A 14,410-nucleotide genomic window follows, 5' to 3' on the forward strand; every position below is an offset into this window, starting at 1 on the left:
GCTGAGCAGCCGGGACGGGACTTGTTGAGCACGCACATCGTCATCCATCCCCGTGGTGAGTAAGAAATGGGGGGAGGAGACGCGCTGGCGGCTGGGGGTGCGTCGCTTCGGCCGGCCGCTGAGGGAGCGGTTGTGTCCGCAGCGCAATGGCGGCCCGGGCGGGCGGCGCTGGGGCAGCCTGTATTCGGTCAAAGCGACTGTAAGGAGCTGCTGGCTGAAGCAGCGCTGCTGCTCTTCAGTGGAGCGATAAGCACCGAGCAGAGCTGCATGGATTGAGTGAGGGGGAGAATCGGTCCCATCTGTTCCCTTGGCCTTCCAGGCGCTGCAAGAAGACGCACCTCTGACAGCCCCCACCCCAGCACACTTCGGGTTGGAACAGCATCAGCAGCCTCCAGAGAACTTATCAACTCACTGCAGTTTAAGAGTATTGCTGCTTTGGGAAGAGCATGACTGCATCATGACTGCAACCAGTAATTCCTCCCTGTCACGACTGCAGGCTGTGCATGTGCCACATTCAGCTCTAGCAGTACATACAGGTCTTTTGCCCGCTGTTCTGTTGTTAAGACTATGGTGCTGCGGTCCTCGTTCAAGAGCTGCCTGCCGCTGTCTTGCCTTCTCAGGACCCCCAGAGCTGGCTTTGGAGGCACAGCTAGCGGGGGGCTCATCATCCAGTCTCTGTCTAACAATGTTTACCAAAATCTAGCTGTGGAAGACTGGATCCATGACCACATGAATTTGGAGAACCGGCAGGTCCTTTTCCTGTGGAGAAACTCCCCAGCTGTAGTAATAGGAAGACATCAGAATCCATGGCAGGAGTGCAACCTCCAGCTGATGAGGCAAAAGAACATAAAACTAGCCCGGAGGAGGAGCGGGGGTGGGACAGTATACCATGACTTAGGCAATATCAATTTGACTTTCTTCACAACCAGGAAAAAATATGAGCGAATGGAAAACTTGAAACTAGTTGTGAAGGCACTGAAAGCCTTGCGGCCGCAGTTAGATATCCATGTCACTGACAGGTATGACATCTTGCTAGATGGGCAGTATAAAATCTCAGGTACTGCTGCAAAGCTGGGGCGGACAACTGCGTATCACCACTGTACCTTACTCTGCAATGCCAATAAATCTGTTTTATCTTCTGTACTGAAGAGTCCTTATAAAGGACTGAAAAGCAATGCCACTCCTAGTGTACCTGCCTCAGTGAAAAACCTCTTTGAAGAGGATCCTAGCTTAACTTGTGAGATGCTGCTGGATGCCCTCGCTGAAGAATATGCCACGCAGCACAGAATAGATCATCACATCACCTTAATAAATCCAACTGATGAGACTGTGCTTCCTGGAATCAATGATAAATCTAAAGAACTGCAAACCTGGGAATGGGTGTATGGAAAGACACCGAAGTTCAGCATTAGCACATGTTTTAACATGGTTTATAAAGATTCCGTTCTTGATGTTAAAGTCAACATGGATGTAAAGCATGGAAGAATTGAAGCCTGTGACATTGATCTGCCACAGGAGTGGCTTCCTCCAGCACTGTGCAGTGAGCTGGTGAAGAGCCTTATAGGCAGTAAGTTTTGCCCAAATGAAACCACTGCACTGTTAAGCGCATTGCTAAGGGCATGTCCACAAGACTATGAGTTGCACAGCAAGTGGAATCTGTTATGTGAGAATATGGTGACGTTAATGTGATTTGCGATGTGAAAATGACTTCTGCTTTTCTAGGTTGTTTATTAAAAACAAAATTAAAAGACAGATTTCTACAAGCTGCTTTCCTGTCTGTTAGCCATTGAGCTGTTTAATGTTGTGCTTTTGTTTAGTATTACCTGCTAGAAACGAGATTTCATTCTGCCTGCACCTGAGGCTGGGCTGCAGAATGTAAGCCTCTGTAATAGGCAGCAGCCCTTCATTGCTCCATGCTGACAGACATCATCGCTGCTTAAAAGGGAAAATGCTGCAGGCCTTTCCCCTTGTCTCTACAGCAAAGAAGGAACAAATGGCAGATGGAAGACTGCTATTGTGCTGCTGCACTTCATTCTTAGCCTGTATCTCATTCCCTGCAGATAGAAGCTCAAAGACCATGCCTCAGCTCCTGAGCTGCGTGGAAAAGGATGTTCCCCTTGTTTCTTGTTGGAAATCCTATCCTACAGTGCTGGTGACCCTCTTCTCTTAATTACGAGCGTGTTAGTAAGCAGTACTTGCAGCTGTCCCACAGTTCCATACTGGATTAGGGTTTTGCACATGCATGTACAGAAGGGGCAGGAGGGATTAGAAGCTGCAGCATGGAGGATTATGTGATGTAGCAGGAGAGGCCAAGATGTGGACCATATGTGCCCCCTTTGTACCCGGGACAGTGATGGTGTTGTACAAATAATAGATTCATTACCTCATGTGCAATGAGCCACATTCCCACAGACAGGAGAGATGCTGCTTTTTACCTCAGGCTATGGTGCTGGTGGAAGTTTCCACAAATCAAGAACAATAATGCAAGCTTCTTTGCTGTATTTGTACATTAAATTCCTAAATATTCCCCCAGAAGAGGAAGACACTCATGGTCATGTTTGACAGGGCTCTGAGCATCCTGATGTAGCTGTGGGTGTCCCTGTTCATTGCAGGAGAGTTGGACTAGATGACTTTTAAGGCTCCCTTCCAGCTCAAATGATTCTATGATTCTGTGAATTGGTGTGTAAGCCATAAGTGGGAATACCTATTCTACATTCCAGTATGTACATGTAAAGGCAAACTTCCTCCTCCTACCACCTAACACAAAACTTGTTAGCAGAAGACAGTAGTGAACTGAAAGTGGCAGTTTTCAGGTTAAATCATAGTAACAACTCAATATAGAAGTACTATTCCAAAAGAAAGGCTCAAGATTTATTTCCCTGTTGTTGCAGAGTAACCAGAATGCAGTTTTGACCAGGTCAAAACAGAAGCAGTTTATTGTTACAGCTGTAGGAGAGAACACAGCACAGCAGAGTGATGGGCTCTGCTGATAGGAGCTCTGCCCAGATGAGTGTGTTAGAGAGCTTACTTTTAGGCTATGCAACTCTTTCACCAAACTGCCTGTACTTAAAATTTAAGTGGTGTGTTCACCAAGTGAAAGAGACAAATTCACCCTGTCAAGGTACAAGCACATCACAGTAAATTCCACCCAGGGTACAATATGTGGTACAACTCAATTTATGGAGAGGTCTTTTTTAGAAAGTTAACAGGGGCTGTGGGACTCAAAAGCACCAAGTTGAGAAATGGAGCTCAGGGCTTGTTACTGGATGAGATACTGAAACACCAACAATATTTACCACTTCTGAAGATAAGAGAAATGCAGGAAAATCAGAACAAATAAAGTGGATTGAGAGGCACCAGTGTCAAGTATGCAAGAAACAATCTTGCTGTTAAGGCAAGATAAAGTAGGACCGGCATAAATGAAAGAAAGTAAAAGAGCAATCATATTTATGTCCTTCAGGCTGTCCTAATTACATTTCAGAGACTGTGGCACGGAGGAAGAGACTCTTCCATTCCTCCTCTTCTCCTACTATAGTCTCTTACAGCACTTCTTCTTCTGCTAGTGTTTCCAGGAGCAAAATAGTGAATTTGCAGTGCCGTGAGTTTAGTCTCACTGTCTTCTTCAGAGCTGCAATGCAGGGATAAGCACTGCTGACTAATTCAGTAAGAGGCTTAGTCTGCCACCAGACAGCAATAGATTGTGATTGCTCTCGAATATCTGGCTGGAAGCCTGCAACAAAGGCAGCTGCTACAACTGCTGGAGCTTCCTTAGCAGCATTACTTATGCCAGAACGTCAGAAACTAACTTGAGGTAGTCCATGAAGGCTAATGGTATTCCTCCTTAATCTGTTTTGTATTTTGCCCCATTTTTCTTCACGTGATGGGTGGGTCACATGAAGATGATCTCCAACTAACCTAAGTTCACAGAATCACAGAATTGTTGGGGTTGGAAGGGACCTCCAGAGATCATCGAGTCCAACCCCCCTGCCAAAGCAGGCTCCCTACACCACGTCACACAGGTAGGCGTCCAGGCGGGTCTTGAATATCTCCAGAGAAGGAGACTCCACAACCCCCCTGGGCAGCCTGTTCCAGTGCTCCGTCACCCTCACTGTAGTTCACTGTCACCCTGGAAGGCTAGCCAACTTTTTTTGTTAATCATTGCCTGGTTTCCCAAGCCTTAACAGCTCACAAAGGCTGCTTTCTATCAGCCCAACTTAGATTATACCAACTGATAACAGTTGACAGTTCTCTACATTTCTGAGTTTCTTCTCTTGTATGGAAACCCTTTTGCAGTCTTATACCTTCAGGAGTGCACAGGGTGTGAACAGTAACCACACCTCCTGGCCCCAGTGCTTGCTTTAAGGGTGCCTGTATCTCAGGTTCCAGCTGACAGCAGGTTCAACCAGTGACTGCAGAAAGAATTGGCATGTCCCAATAGTCTGATGATGCTTCTGGCTCTGCTGATATTACAGGGGCCAGAGACCAGGTAAGGGCAGTTTTTCTAGCTGTCCCTTAAAATGCTTAATCTTTTCATTTTTCCCAAGTCTTTCAAATGTCTGGTTTGGGATTCTATTTTTCTTATTTGGATGCCTTCTTGTGCCATCCAAAAAAATGTATGCCCCTGAAAAGAGGGTACATTAGGTCCTCTGTAGTCTTAAGGTGCTCCTCAATTGCACTGTTTTGTCTAAGTTAAAGGTAAATTCAGTAGAACGCTGCTCAAAGGTATTATCCTTGGCCCACCCTCTCTACAAAGACAGGCTGAGGGGGCTGGGTTTGTTCAGACTGGAGAAGAGAAGGCTGTGAGGAGACCTCACTGCAGCCTTCTGTATTTAAAATTGGCTTTTCATTTAGCCCCTGTATGTCTGAAACCCAGACTAGGTGAAAACATACAAAGCTTCACATACAGGATGCTTAATGCATTCACAATGAACTTTCTCTCATCATTAGCTGATCTTTGAGACATTTCCTGGCTTCTTGGAATCATAGAAGAACTTAAACAGATGACTTAAATTACAAATAATAAAAAATAACCTTTATTCCCGTTAAAAATATGCATGTTATATACAACTGAATAAAATCAATGACAGTGACAGCACACATTAGCTCAGCAGGAAGACAGGGACTTTCTATGGAATGCTCGGAGGGACCTGGTAGCATACAGCTTCTGTGGCACACAGTATTCTTTGTCTGATTCAGCAGTGAAAAGCTGAGTCCTCTATGCAAAAAGATCGCAAACTGTTGGCAAACTGTTGCCCATAAAACAGGGCAAAGATCAGCAGTTTCCCATTGATAGCTTTGGAATAGATCTGTTTTGTTAGAGGCAAGACTTAAAGAGGGATAATGGAATACAACAGCCATAAGGAAACAGAAATGAGAAAGTTTTGGGATATACAACCTCTGGAGTAATGCAAAGGATAGAAATCAGATACATGACAGCAGGGAATGGAAGAACATAATGAGCAATATTGAAAATAATACAGCTAGAACATTGTTTGCATCTTTGTTTTTTGCCCCAAATCCATCATTCAGAGAGGAAGATTCTACTATGTCTGCATACTGAACACTACAGCGTTTGCATGCAAGGAGCTTAGGGAATGGGATGCTAGATTTGGGGCTATCTGTAGTCAGTGAAACCAGGTATTATGGGATCAGCTAAAACGGCAGAACAGCAGCAATTCAAGGAAACACATAGGCTGCTTAGAAAAGAGGTCATGTGGGTTAAAACAGTAGCACGGCTTCAGATGTTTTTGAGGTGGTCAGTTAAAGTTAAAACCCGCAACATTTGCTGAAGACAGACAAAATTAACAGTAAAAATAACAGTAAAGAGGCCACTGAGGCTGTTATAAAACCCCTTCTCCATAAACTTAAATTTAGACCTGGGCTGTATTCTTTAAGATTACAGGATAAAAAAATAGAGTGGGAAAATTGTACAGCTGTGTTTTCTCAGACTGTAAAGGCACAATATTCTTCAATCTATAGATTGTAAAAGCAGTGCTGGACCAAGTACCTGTTCTGGAGTGATTTTCCATCATCTTCTGATGATGGACAATTGGACCCAAGTGGTACAAATTTACATTTCTATGCTTATGAAAACACTCATTAAAAGCAGTTAGGGTTGATCACATTTTCTTTGTATGTTTAGTATGAAAGACATCCACTGTTGTTTCATGACACGGTCGCAAGTCAAAGTCACAGTATCCAATGCTGAAACGACCCTATGGAAGATAAGGGAATAGACATAGGTAACACAGAATAAGGTATTCTACCATAGGAATTAATTAAAGGGGTTTGAGTGTTTTTACCTGCGGCCTCTTAAAATAATCCAGACCCCTTCCAATCTTAATCATCCATCCGTTGTTGAATCTGTTATTAAAGAGAAATAAATTGGAAACCCACGAGTACACCAAATTAAGAAACAAATAAAGAACAAACACATCTGCACGACTCTCAAGCTCTTTGCTTCAGCCACAACTATTTCCTTGCATAGCCGATACCTGTATGAACCATTCAGATACCTGCATGAAACATTCTGCACTGTTCTGTATACTGAAGACATCTAATACATCCAATATTGTTCTCAGCTGGAACATATGAAACTGTGGTTGACTAACCGTATCCAGTAAAAGGCACTGCCTTCCATTCTGTTAACTGTGGTTAGAAATCATCTCACAAACTGGGTAGTTTAAACAACTGGAAATCATTGATTTGTTTAGTATCACCCACCTAATTTCTCGATCATGGATTGAAGACGAAAACTCAACATTCAGCGTTATCCCGTGATTCCTCAGTGACTGTTTGATTTCTTCCAAGCCACTTGTCTGTTGATTCCTCCCACTGCCCTGTTAAAAAGAAAGATAACGCTTTCTTTTAAATAAACATATATTCTACTTTTGGTCAACGCTTCCTAAAATCCCCTATAAAGCCTTTATAGTAATAATTTAAACCCAAAGAAAGCCATCTGCGTGAGGGAAGATTTGCAATAAAGCTACATACAGATCACTATTTGAGCCAGAATAAACGCAGGGATAGTTTGAAAGGTTTCAGCTCATCAAAAGCTCTTAAATGAGAGCTACACAGGCTGGTGGAAAAGAAAAAGAAAGAAGTATCTCAACAGGTTATTTGTTTTTGATAACACTTTACACACACACACAAAACTTTTCCATTTAAGATCCTGTTACCAAGGATTTGTTATGAAAAAACTCTAAATTTATGAAATTATTTCTGTTCAGCTATCACAGTTCTTCCTCTTAACCTGTGATTTCCACTACAGGTATCAAAGCCACTCTCAAACACATACTTGTAAACATGAATCAATTTATATTTATATTTAAATATAAACATACACATCTGTGCATGCTGGGTGTGTTTGTGTGGTATTACCTGGATACAGAGAAATTGAAACTGAAACCTGGACACTTACTTCATCATAGGAAGTGAGGAGGTGGATTGTTCTCACTTTGCACGGCCCCTTAACCAGCATCTCGCAGAATCGCAGGAAATTATACAACTGTAACGATTTTGTGTAGTTCAGTAACTTGGGTTATTTTAGCTGTTAGCAACTAAAACAGCAGCACAGCAGTCAGGACTAGAATGCAGGAATTCAAGGAAATATATAGGCTTTATTTATATATATACAATATAAAAGAGGCCATAGGAGTTGAAATGGTAGCACAGCTTCCTGACAGGAGGTTGTGATGAGATGGGGGTTGGCCTCGTCTTTTAGGTAACTGCAACAGGATGAGAGGGAATGGCCTCAAGTTGTGCCAGGGGAGATTCAGGTTGGATATTAGGAAAGATTCCTTCTCAGAAGAGCAGTGCTGCAGTGGCACAGGCTGCACAGGGAGGTGGTGCAGTCACTGTCCCTGGAGGTGTTCAAGAACCGTGTGGATGTGGCACTGAGGGACATGGTCTGTGGGCAGTGGGCATGGGGTGGGCTGCTGGTTGGACTGGGTGATCTGAGAGGTCTTTTCCAACCATAATGATTCTGTGATATGCAATGCTGAATATCTACTTGCCTGATGGACGCTCCTAATGTAGGGGTCCTCCACCCAAACTTCAGACACAATCTCAGTCAGATACTCCAGAAAAAGCTTCTCATAGCCAAAACCCGTTGCATTTTCCTCTATTCTGATTTGCTTATGGTATTTACCATCTGAAAGAAAACCAAATGACTTTGTCAGTAAAAACATTACATAATCCCCACGTAGCATCACACATTTAAATGTAAGCAAGCCAGTGGTGGCTGCACACCTTGCTTCTCCTTCTCAATATACTTCTTTATGTCTTCAGCCCTGGTCATGTACTCGGATATTTTCTGCCGGTATCGCTGTTTCTTTGCCTCATCCTTCGTTCCTGACAACCAGAACCGCAGCGATGAGTTCTCCCCGAGTTCAAGGCCGGAGGGAGTTCGGCTTCCGTGTCCCCAGCCCCTTCGTGCTAATGGCCGCACGACCCCCCTCGCCCTCTCCCAGACCGATACCTCTCACCACCTGCAGGAGCAGGTCGATGCCCTCCTGGTAGCACACCAGGGACTCCTGGAAACGAGACGCCACGTCCAGTTCTACCGCCCGCTTCAGCGTCTCTGCCGCGGCCCGCTCCAGCGCGGCGGTGCCATCGCCCGCCGACCGAGACATGGGCACGGCAACGGGGTGCGGGGACGGAGGAGGAGACAAGGAAAAATCGAAACCGGGGCGGTGATGTGGGCTGTGCTCCACCGCTGCCCTTCCTCCCGCGGAACACACGAGCCGCAGTGGAGGTGCCCGGCCGGAAGGTTGCACACCGACATGGCGGCGAGCAGGGGCGGGTTGGGGCTCGGCGCTGCCTGGAAGGCGGTGAGGGGACGGCGGGGTGACCGTGTGCTGGCATGGAGAGGGTCCCATAGGGGCGGCAGGGGCTTCTGCTGACGGGGAGATGTGACTGCTGGGAAGGTCTGCGGCTGGGGGACTCTTATTAATGAGTTAATGGGGACTGCTTTGTTTTTTGGTAGGTGCTGGGGAGAAGGCCGGAAGGGATCGTGCCAACGCAATGGGCTCGGCAGAAGTTCACCAAATCGAGAGTTCCCGAGTGGGTACGTTCTGCCCCCCTAGAGGACGCTGAAAGCCATGGGATCACCGCAAAGAGCCATTAGCCTGCGTGTTCTGGGCCTTGTGTGGTGTGGCAGCTTTATTGACAGTGGTTGTGAAGCTGCAGAGAAGCTTGGTTTAGTTTGCATTGCAGCTTATCTTTCTGCAAGTCACCATCAAGTTGCACTTGACTTTTCCTAAAGCTTCTTAAAGTTACTTAATCCTCTGACAAAACTTATGGCTCAGAGGTTGCCCTGTGATATGCATGTGGTCTTAAGTGCTGTGTATCCATGCTGTCGTGTGGCCTGACTTCAGAGTTTATGTATTAATTAGCAAACCATTATAAGTTTCACTGTATTATAAAAGCTGCATTTGAACTAATTTACTGTGGGGTTGACAGAGCAGTGGAGCAGGCTGCCCAGAGAGGTTATAGAGTCTACTTCTATGGAGACATTTAAGACTCACCTGTACGCTTTCCTGTGGCCTGCTGTAGGGAACAGCTTTAGCAGGGCAGTGGACTTAATGATCTCCTGAGGACTATTCCTACCCCTGTGATGCTGTGATTCAATCGCTTGGCAAGTTGACCTTTAGAAAACCAATGTAATTGGAGATGTTAGATTTTTACCAAGGCTGAAGTGTGCTTTGGAGGGTTATTAACTAAAACAGTAATTCAGATATTTAGGAAAAAACAAACCAAAACAAGACTATGAACTTCTTGCTCTAGGTATTTCAGCCACGGCCTGGAGATCACGAGAAGTATGGAGGTGACCCCGAGCAGCCCCACAAAGTCCATATCGTTACTAGGATAAAAAGTGTAATTGGTCGCCCATACTGGGAGAAGAAGATCATACATGATCTTGGACTGGATAAGGTATGGAAGTTGTGTTTGTTCATACTTACAACATGTATCCAAGATGCAGAACTGCAGGGTAGAATTCAGATGTTGTTTTCTCTTGATTTTTCTTGTTGCTGTTCTGTGCTTTTTGTGCAGTCACAAAACTTGGATTGTTTTACAGCTACATAATGGAGAACCAGCTCATGTGTGTAAGAGCAGATAGGAGCAGATAGGAACAGTTTTACTGGAATCAGGAGTTTGATCAAGTTTTGCATATTTTCGTGTATGTTCATAATACATCAGTATTATTTCTCCAAATCTAAATTTGCAATTGTGGTTTATATTTTACTGAAAAGCTTTGTGAACAGAGATGTGTACCTTGAAACTTTATTTTTAAAACCAATACTATCCTTTATACAGGCTCATCAACCAAGACTGCACAAAAATATCCCTTCTGTGAATTCCAAACTGAAAGTTGTTAAACATCTGATAAGGTTTGTTGACTATGAGTTTTAATTTGGAGTACTAATGTAATTCCTTTCTAGTCTACAACCTTACTTAGCACACTCTTCTATCCATAGAATACAGCCACTGAAACTACCACATGGGTTACCCACAGAAGAAGAAATGGCAGACACCTTTCTTACGAGCAATGGAGAGCTTATCATTAGACAGCGTCTGAAACCTGTGGAGCAGGAAGAAATTAAGTCATAAGGTGTGCTGGTTGGAATTATGTTTTCTAAAATAAATAATTTAAGTCCTGAGTTAAGAGCTCGTGTATGAAATAGAAGCTGGTATGTAAACAGAACAGATCAAATTAATGAGAGTGTATTTTGCAGCTAACAGCAAAGGTTTGCAGTGAGGGTGGATGTCTTCATCTTTACTACACTAAAAAAAGAACAGGAATTGAAAGGCTTTTTTGATCATGAGTTACCTGAGAGCTGACTGACTGTCCGTTCAGAGCTCCATTTACTGATGCAGGCATTTGAGTGTCTTACCTGTCATTCAAATCTCACATTTGTTTCTTAACAGACAGTCTCATCTGGCTTCCCGTCTATAGAATAGTAGTATAGAATCGTAGAATCACTGAATGGTTTGGGCTGAAAGGGATTGCACAGTCCATCCAGCCCCAACCCCTGCCATGGGCAGGGTTGCCACCAGCTCAGGCTGCCCAGGACCCCATCCAACCTGGCCTTGAGCACCTCCAGGGATGGGGCGCCACAGCTTCTATGGGCAGCTGTGCCAGGGCCTAATCAGTCTGAGTAAGAAATTTCTTCCTAACATCCAACTTAAATCTCCCTTCTTTTAGTTTAAAACCATTCCCCCTTCTCCTATCACTGTCAGACCATGTAAAAAGTCTCTTGCCTTTTAAGTATTGGAAGGCCACAGTGAGGTCTCTCTGGAGCTTTCTTTCCTCCAAGCTAAACAAGCCCAACTCCCTCAACCTGTCTTCATAGGAGATGTGCTCTGGCCCTGTGGCATCTTTGTGTCTCTCTTCTGGACTTGCTCCAACAGTTCCACATCCTTTTTTAGGGGGCCCAGACTGGGGTTGGAGGGGGCTCATGATTGGAGAGCAGAGGGGAACAGTCACCTCCTCACTTTTTGATTTCACTCTCTGTAATGTTAGTAGCCTACGAGCTATAGTCTTTATGAAGGTTAATGCTTTTCATGTGCTAATATTGTAGACTTAAGAAATCTGGAGACCCTAAAGTGTATTTGTTTGATATAATTTAGCAATTATGAGCTCCAAGCATATAAAATAAGACCTTTCACTGCAGTGTCTTGTGTAGTACTTTGTGCAATGATTTAAAGACTGTTTTTATTTACTGTTTAAGAATTGTGGCTAAAATTAGGAAGCTGCTGCTATATCAAATGATAAAGTAGTTTTCATTCCAGCAAGCATAAATTCCATTGTTTGTTGTGCTGTGAGCCTCTCCCACACTAGAGACATTGTAGAGGAGCTAATCTTAATTACCGTATGTTGTGGGAAGATTAGAGGGATTCAGTGGCTGAAAATGAATATTTATCCTTTCTGCATGCTTGCAGGGAAGAGTAAAAGCATGTAGGAGTTCTAAGGAGTATACGTATCAGTAGAAGACATAACAGCTAGAGATACTGTGTGCAGAAGAAAGGCAGAGGGATAGGATATAGTAGTACGCTGAAGGATGAGATGGCTCCTAAAGGCAGACCAAAGACACACATGGGTGGAGCTGAAATGCCTCAATTTCTCAACAAACTACAGGCTGCAGTCAGGACACAGAAAAGACTGAAGGATGTTGAGTAGAAAGGGAAAAAAAACGAGATAGATAAATTATGTGGGGTTTTTTTTCTTCTCTCCCCTAAGTTTCAATGTCTGCGCAGCATCTTGTGCTGTAGCATAACTGCAGTCTGCATGGTGGTTTCTGTGTTCCCACAGGGAGGTGCTTGGTAAAGCTGGACTTTCAGCTCTTACAAAGGACATGTTGTTCGTCAGCCTTGTTGCGGAGGGACAGCAGATATGAGGCCTAAACTGACAAAACCAGGGACTCTAAAATCTTAGCAGGCATGTTTGGGACTTGTGTGTGCAGTAGTGCAGCCTGGTGAATCTCCAAGAGAGGGAGCACTGTCTGTTTTGTTTTACACACCATGTACAAATACAGGATCTCAATCCATTACTATACAGGTCTCTCAATTCACTATACAGACACCACAACCTACAGAAGTACTGAAATGTAAGCTGAAAAAAAATGTATTAATGACCAGGCTTGCTTAGTACTGTGCACAACGTATGTATTTGATAAACTGCCTATGATAGAGCAGAGCTGATCCCCACTTCCCAAGTACAGAGAATGGAAAACAGTTTTGGACAGTATCTGTTCTTTGTGGGTAAGATTTACCTGCAAGGAATGTCTGCTGTTGGCAGACTGTCAGTTTTCATGAGAAAAGAAATTATATATTCTTAAAACTTGTAATGTATGTGTAAATTTGGTTGTTTCTGAAATACTACTTGTTCTAAGGTCACGACAGTTTGCAGTGAGAATTTCTCAGACGTTCTCTGTGTAAACCTGTGTTCTCTAAAGATTTATCCTCAGGTTTAAAACATGAGCCGAACAAAGGGCAAAAACCTACTGTGTGTTCATGTAACTTCGTTAATGGAGCATTGTCCCTGTGTAAATCTTCCTGAAGCATGGGTAAGTGATACAGGCTTCTTGCATAGGGAACAAAGAAGCTGACTTAAGATGGGAGGAAAATTCAGGTTAGAAGGTACCATGTAGGTCTTTGGTCCAGTTTACTGCTCAGCTGTCCTCGTGGGGGGAAAATTTATAATCAGAATACAGTGTGAGCCTCTCTCTTTCAGCTTATGCCTGTTGTCATTTATCCTTTCACCTTGCACCACTATCAGGAGGCTGGCTCCATCCCCTCCATTATCCTTACAGATATGAGGCATTACCCTCCCCCCGAAGAGCTGTCCTTTCTCATGGGAGAAGTGCTCCAGCCCCAGCCATCTTGGGGGCTCTCTGCTGCCAACCTCACTCTACTTAACTTGTCTTCCCTGTGCCGAAAACAACTCTGCTTTAGAAATGAACTAGAAAGTGCTCAGCAGATGCAAGTGATCTCTTCAAAGCTTCAGTGGAGCTGTGCTTTTGTTCATTTAGCCCAGGGTGTCTTTGGCCTCCTTGGCTGCTTGGGCACATTACTAGCTTGTGTTTGGCTCTCTTGTTGGACAGGATTCGCTATGTCTGCTTGCCATAGAACTTGAAATATATTCATATGAACCAAACACATCTCTGCTGCAATGTCTGGTACCAATGCAGAAACATACATATGTAGAAATGAACTATTTTAAGAGGATTTTTAATAATTCTTTTGCTAAGGATATTTTAAGTGACAAATATGAAATATCTGTAATAGAACTATAAAAATGTAAGGTTGAAAACCCCCCACAGTATTCTTTATCATTTGTAGCTCCTAGTGATACGCTTGCTGCTTTTTCTTTTAGCTACTCTAAACTTTCTTTTCTCCCCTTTGCCTTGAAATGGCTGATCCAAACCAACAGCTCTGAAACTAAGGCTCTCCAAATGCTTTTGTATGTGCTTGATAATGGAGCAATAAATGTAAGAGGGAGCAACACACTGAGATACACTCTTGTAGTAGGTTGAAAGTGTACAGTACTTTTGTATACATATAAGTATACAGTATTTTGCATATACTCATGTTTGCCTTCAACCATTTGCTGTGCTATGGTGAAAAAGAATACATAAAAGGTAGCTAATAATCCAAACCATAACCTATCATAGAATGATAGAATCACAAGGTTGGAAAGGACCTACAAGGTCACCTAGTCCAATCATCCTCCCTTTGCCATACCTACAGAAAACCACTAAACCATATTGTCTAGCTCCCTATCCAGACATCTCTTGAACACTGCCAGTGATGGTGACTCCACCACCTCCCTGGGCAGCCATTCCAGTGCATGACCACTCTCTGAGTGGTCTATCTTTTGCCATTAATTTTTCCCTTCACAAAAAGATTC

At 43.8% G+C, this 14,410-nt stretch overlaps 3 protein-coding genes across 12 annotated transcripts in view; 2 read left to right on the forward strand and 1 right to left on the reverse strand.

The window, feature by feature from the left end:
• Positions 1-1,763, forward strand: LIPT1 (lipoyltransferase 1). Its single transcript, XM_015850541.3, has 2 exons — positions 1-55; positions 320-1,763. The coding sequence occupies exon 2, from the start codon at positions 568-570 to the stop codon at positions 1,687-1,689; it is 1,122 nt and encodes a 373-aa protein (XP_015706027.1). The 5' UTR covers positions 1-55; positions 320-567; the 3' UTR covers positions 1,690-1,763.
• A 3,247-nt stretch (positions 1,764-5,010) lies between these two features.
• MITD1 (microtubule interacting and trafficking domain containing 1) lies at positions 5,011-8,880 on the reverse strand. Of its 4 annotated transcripts, none has more exons than XM_015850566.3 (7): positions 8,490-8,880; positions 8,251-8,352; positions 8,016-8,152; positions 7,421-7,507; positions 6,724-6,839; positions 6,303-6,363; positions 5,011-6,215 (listed from the first exon to the last, which is right to left on the reverse strand). In XM_015850566.3, exons 1-7 carry the CDS (start codon positions 8,863-8,865, stop codon positions 6,120-6,122), a joined length of 975 nt encoding a protein of 324 aa, XP_015706052.2. In that variant the 5' UTR covers positions 8,866-8,880; the 3' UTR covers positions 5,011-6,119. The 4 variants fall into 4 exon arrangements, with proteins under 4 accessions (XP_015706052.2, XP_015706037.1, XP_085389498.1 ...); XM_015850551.3 differs by having other exon boundaries at positions 8,480-8,652; XM_085533372.1 differs by lacking the exon at positions 8,251-8,352 and having other exon boundaries at positions 8,480-8,652.
• The window catches only part of MRPL30 (mitochondrial ribosomal protein L30), a 24,580-nt gene continuing 18,939 nt past the window's right edge, over positions 8,770-14,410 (forward strand). For 3 of the 7 annotated variants that reach the window (XR_014941122.1, XM_085533502.1, XM_085533489.1), the window contains exons 1-5: positions 8,770-8,831; positions 8,987-9,067; positions 9,787-9,933; positions 10,318-10,391; positions 10,479-10,612. Coding sequence is in view for 5 of the 7 variants with exons in the window: in XM_085533502.1 (XP_085389628.1) it covers positions 8,784-8,831; positions 8,987-9,067; positions 9,787-9,933; positions 10,318-10,391; positions 10,479-10,611 (483 nt within the window). In the remaining 2 variants the exon portion in view is untranslated. Of the gene's footprint in view, positions 8,832-8,986; positions 9,068-9,786; positions 9,934-10,317; positions 10,392-10,478; positions 10,613-12,313 lie in introns of all 7 variants that reach the window. The other 4 variants (XR_014941109.1, XM_085533480.1, XM_085533507.1 and 1 more) reach the window with 4 other exon arrangements.

This window comes from Coturnix japonica, chromosome 1 (genome assembly GCF_054131305.1).
Source record: "Coturnix japonica strain WE chromosome 1, WE-NBRP24, whole genome shotgun sequence".
Classification (NCBI taxonomy): domain Eukaryota; kingdom Metazoa; phylum Chordata; class Aves; order Galliformes; family Phasianidae; genus Coturnix; species Coturnix japonica.